This window comes from Candida margitis (genome assembly GCF_024628925.1).
Source record: "Candida margitis strain CBS 14175 chromosome Unknown scaffold140, whole genome shotgun sequence".
NCBI lineage: Eukaryota > Fungi > Ascomycota > Pichiomycetes > Serinales > Debaryomycetaceae > Lodderomyces > Lodderomyces margitis.
This window is the reverse complement of record NW_026261850.1, coordinates 1-3,908: the sequence shown is the minus strand read 5'-3', so window position 1 is coordinate 3,908 and position 3,908 is coordinate 1. Positions and strand designations below refer to the sequence as shown.

General features: G+C 36.4%; 1 protein-coding gene and 1 pseudogene across 2 annotated transcripts; both read left to right on the top strand. All coding sequences in view use genetic code 12, as the record gives it.

Annotated features, from left to right (window-relative positions):
- CANMA_003688 (uncharacterized protein) lies at positions 1–1,070 on the top strand (the record flags this gene model as incomplete). The annotated part of the gene is made up of 1 exon (XM_051815886.1): positions 1–1,070. A coding segment is annotated over one exon (1,070 nt), but the record flags the coding sequence as incomplete, so codon positions are not given.
- A 1,934-nt stretch (positions 1,071–3,004) lies between these two features.
- CANMA_003687 lies at positions 3,005–3,908 on the top strand (annotated as a pseudogene). The gene is made up of 2 exons: positions 3,005–3,555; positions 3,698–3,908. Coding segments are annotated over exons 1-2 (762 nt in total).

Sequence of the window (3,908 nt, the reverse complement as noted above, 5' to 3'; positions counted from 1 at the left end):
CCAATATGGAAGCTGAATTATCTAAGTTGCCAAGAGATGAAGACCCAGAAGCTAAGTACACATATGCGGCACCAGTGTGGAAGCAATACTTGATCGTCACCTGGAGAACAATTGTACAAAAATGGAGATCACCAGGATACATTTATGCGAAAATATTCTTGGTTGTTTCGTCCTCTTTATTCAATGGGTTCTCATTCTTCAAGGCAGACAAGTCATTGCAAGGATTACAAAACCAGATGTTTTCAATCTTTATGTTTTTCATTCCGTTCAACACAATTGTTCAACAGTTGCTTCCTCAGTACGTGAAGCAAAGAGATGTCTATGAGGTTAGAGAGGCGCCATCGAGGACGTTCAACTGGCTTGCTTTCATCAGTGCTCAACTTACATCCGAGATGCCATACCAAATTGTCGTGGGAACTTTGGGCTATTTCTGTTGGTATTACCCCGTGGGTCTCTACGCCAATGCCGAACCAACAAATGCAGTTCATGAAAGGGGTGCTCTTATGTGGCTTTTCATCACTAGTTTCTATGTTTACACCAGTACCATGGGTCTTTTGTGTATTTCATTTGTTGAGCTTGCTGATAATGCTGCAAATCTTGCCACGCTTTTATTTACAATGTGTTTGAACTTCTGTGGTGTGCTTAAGACGGGTGACGAATTGCCCGGTTTCTGGATCTTTATGTATCGTGCCAATCCATTCACTTATTTGGTTCAAGGTATGTTGGCTACAGGATTGGCAAATACATCAGTGCAATGTGATAAATCCGAGTTGTTGACGATTGATCCGCCAAGTGGACAATCCTGCTCGTCATACTTGCAGTCATATATTCAACAAGCAGGTGGATACATTGTTGAATCGAATGGCTGTCAATTTTGTCAAACCGACCGTACCAATACATTTTTGGACTCCGTTAGTTCCAAATATAGTCAGAGATGGAGAAACTTTGGGATTGTTATCGCCTTCATTGCCATTAATATTATATTAACTGCATTGTTTTACTGGTTGGCAAGAGTTCCAAAGGGAAACAGAGAAAAGGATCACAAGAAGGACAACAAAGAGAAGAAGTAGATGTTAAGAAGATAGGATGTTTAATTATTATTTCATAGAGTTTACGTAGAATGTTTTTTTGTATATATATATTAGACTAAATAAGTATGAATACAGTTATTAAAACAAAGAATTCCAATTTATAGTTCGAGTAGAATTTAGCGCTAATAATATAGGGCCGTACTATATTAAGATTTGCGCTTCCCCCTTCGGGATTTAAAATGAACTTTTTAACAATATTTTATTCTGAAATCTCAGCGCGGAAATACTAAATGTGGTAAAGTAATAGTTTAATTTACTTTAAATAGTATAGTTAAGACTGATATTCCTGTTCAATATCAGTTGTAGAATCTACAATGTGCAAATATACTGCATGCATCTTTGCCTATTTAACCATTTCACGGTTTTAATCGTCTTCAATGTAGCAGTAAACGTTTGGCCATAGTTTAACCCTTCACAATAGTTCAAAATGTTTATTTAGCTAGTAAATTCAAAAGAATGAATATTATAGACTCATTAGTGTGGTTAACCGTAAAAAATTGTCATTAGAAGATTTTAGTGTTTTGGTCCACTCTTTAAAAAGCTTTAAAAATGAGCCTGCTTGTTTAATATGCGCCACATCACATTACAAATTGAACAACGATATGAGGGCACTCTATTACTTGAGATTATTAGGCACACTCTCTCACACGTGCAACCCCTTCGCAAAACTCTAATAAGTTCGTTGAAAGGGTTTGTCAAGAAGAAAGAAAAGAACGATTAAAACTACAATCGGCTTTATAATCGCTAAGTCTGTAATATGTGCAAGCTCTAAACTACAGGGAAAATTGTAACCGAACACCACAATTGAATGCATTATAGAAAGGGTAAGCAAGGCTCAACCTTAGGTTCATAACCTCTGCTCTTTTGCAAAGATCTACCTGTGAAGTTACACACAGTTCATAAACTCAATAAAAGAAATGCATTGTATTTTATTGCAGAAGGGGGAGAAGGGAAGGGCATTATTTGTATTTACTTATTGCCCTATTGGATCATTTGCTGTATATTGTGGTTAAGTATAACCTGCAATGTATCAAAAGAATATCCCATATGCATCCAACATATCTAATTAGTCGTTTTGCAGGTTTTGAGAAATTTTGTTAGTGAGATGTTTCTGATTCTCGGAATTAAGCAGTAACTTTCTTTAAAGTCTTCCCAATCACTAACAGTTGATGGGCCACTCATTACTTCTTAATGGGAAATACATAGTAGTCACCTAAATGATTTCAATATCATACGATCGGTTCTGAACTTTGTGTGATAAACAATGCAGCATTTCATAAAATCTAGGTACAGGGTGAATATAATAAAAAAGGCTTTCCTAAAAGAATAATACTTTTGTATTCGCTCGGTTACCACCCAACTTTGTGTGTCAAAATATACCCAAAAAGCCAAATTCATATCTAACTCCAAAAAGTATCAAAACCCAAGGTTCCACGTATATTGTGTTTCTCTACTTTTGTTTTGATGTTCTTAGCTCCGTGATTTTTTTCTATTTTGTATTTTGAATTTTGTAATTTGTGATTTGTTTCTTTTTTTTTCTTGGGTTTGCGCTCCTAATATCATTGTAAATAGTACAATCCCACACATAAGCTGCGTTTTACTAAAATTAATTACTTTATAGTAGGCAAACACTAGAAAATCATTGAACTGTAAATAAATAAATAACACCGACCAACATTAAATCATGACTGTTATGCTAATAGTCTCAACTGTTTTTTTAGTCTATTTTTTGAATCCCTTATACATAAATGTATATAAATCGCAATATATAACTATTATTGAAAATTCCAGAAACATAGAAAGTCCTACTTTAAAACCTACACCTTTTCAAACACTAAAATCCCCAAAAACTGGACTTAGCGTAGTCACTTTGAACCTCCTCCTTAGCTCGCAAATTTTGTCAATTACTTGCTATGTTGAAACTTGATTCAGAGTCAACTCAAGACTCTTCCAATCCATCTAAAAACCCCGATAAACCGAACGAGTCTATTGTCAATCACTCCGAAGGCGAGTACCAAGGGTTCAATGCCGAAGATGTTCACCATTTAGCGAAAACGTTTACAAACGAAGACTTGGATTCAACCGCCAGTATGAAAAGATATATGACACACATGTCCCAAGTTCCTGGGGTAAATCCGGTACTAGAACAGAAAGAAGATGAAAGGTTGGACCCAAACTCTGAGAATTTTGATGCCAAGTTCTGGGTTAAAAATGAAAAGAAGTTGTTTCAAACGCATTCAGATTACTACAAACCTTCCAAATTGGGCGTCAGTTACCGCAATTTAAGAGCTTATGGTGTTGCTAACGATACAGACTATCAGCCAACAGTGACAAATGCTCTTTGGAAAGTTACCACGGAAGCCATTTCACATCTAAGGAAAGAAGACGAATCCAAAATGTTCAACATTTTGAAACATATGGATNTTGAAAACTATTGCCGTCAACACTTACGGTTTCCACATTGGTAAGGAATCAAAGATAACCTATGATGGTCTAACGCCAAAAGATATAACCAAGCATTATCGAGGTGATGTCCTTTATTCTGCGGAAACGGAAGTTCATTTCCCACATTTATCAGTAGGGGATACTTTGCAATTTGCAGCCAGATTGAGAACACCACAAAATAGAGGTGAAAATGTGGATAGAGAGAAGTATGCAGAGCACATGGCCGATGTGTACATGGCCACATATGGATTGTTACATACCCGAAATACCAATGTCGGTAATGACTTTGTTAGAGGTGTTTCAGGAGGCGAAAGAAAGAGAGTGTCAATTGCTGAGGCTTCATTGAATGGTGCTAATATTCAATGCTGGGAC